This window comes from Elephantulus edwardii, unplaced genomic scaffold (genome assembly GCF_000299155.1).
Source record: "Elephantulus edwardii isolate Elephantulus edwardi_28Jun2011 unplaced genomic scaffold, EleEdw1.0 scaffold00045, whole genome shotgun sequence".
NCBI lineage: Eukaryota > Metazoa > Chordata > Mammalia > Macroscelidea > Macroscelididae > Elephantulus > Elephantulus edwardii.
Genome location: NW_006399795.1, coordinates 2,966,285 through 2,967,193, shown reverse-complemented (window position 1 = coordinate 2,967,193; position 909 = coordinate 2,966,285). Strand labels below are relative to the sequence as shown.

Genomic DNA, 909 nt, shown 5'->3' with positions numbered 1-909 from the left:
GGCTGGTTAATGCAGGTGAGAAACCAGCAGTTGGTATTAGGGAAGGCCTGGCGGAAAGAAGGTTCTAGCACCTGCTGGTGGAGCCGAAACAGGGTATAGACAACCGTGAATTCAGCCAAGTTCACACGTTCACTCACCAGGAAAGTCCTCGTCTTCAAGCGGAGATCCAGGAGGCCCAGAATTCGCCTCACCTCCTCCTTAGCATTTTCTGAGGCCTGCTTGTGGCGCATGATGGCCAAGGTGGGCAACACCCAAGTGCTGGCTGGGGGAACAATGTTGCTGTCGGCAAAGCTCACCCACTGCACCACCTGGGCTGCTGCCTCTGGGGTACTTCCCCGCAGCTCATCATTGCTCACGTAACAGGCAATGACACTGCTCTCAAACACACAGAATCTATCGTCACCCTCAAAAGCTGGAACCTTATCGGCTGGAAACTTGCAGAGAAATTCAGGGGTGCGGTTGGTGTGACCGAAATGGAAGTGCGGTGGTGCAGAGAGCACGCCGACTTGCGCCCCGCTGTACTGAGCAGCGTTGAGGACCTTGAAGGCCCTCCAGTGTTCGGGGTATGTGTACTGGGTCCCAGCCGCCATGGTGATTCCGCAGAGAAAGGGGGTGCGGCCCTTGGCGCTCCAGACTTTCCTTTTGAGGTGTCACTTGAACGGCCAACATTAGATTAGCAGTGAGCACTTTTTCCGCCCCCCGCCTCCCCCCGCACTGGAAGGGTTGGGTGTATTTGGGCTCTGTAACAAGCCCTAACTTTTTTTTTTCATTTCCATTCATTCATTGTTGCACTTTTCTCCCTGCCCACCCCTCCTCCCTCCAGTACATTCTTCTCTTTGATAAGTGAAAAAAAAAAAATCTTTCATTGTTTTACAGTCCCTCCTCCCAGGTCCACACCATTATGCAGCC

At 53.5% G+C, this 909-nt stretch overlaps 1 protein-coding gene across 1 annotated transcript in view; it reads right to left on the bottom strand.

The window, feature by feature from the left end:
• The window catches only part of LOC102860759 (elongation factor 1-gamma-like), a 1,371-nt gene extending 781 nt beyond the window's left edge, over positions 1 to 590 (bottom strand). Inside the window, exon 1 of the mRNA XM_006885902.1 lies at positions 4 to 590. Within this exon, the coding sequence (XP_006885964.1) occupies positions 4 to 590 (587 nt within the window). The remainder of the gene's footprint in view (positions 1 to 3) is intronic.
• Positions 591 to 909: the final 319 nt, after the last annotated feature.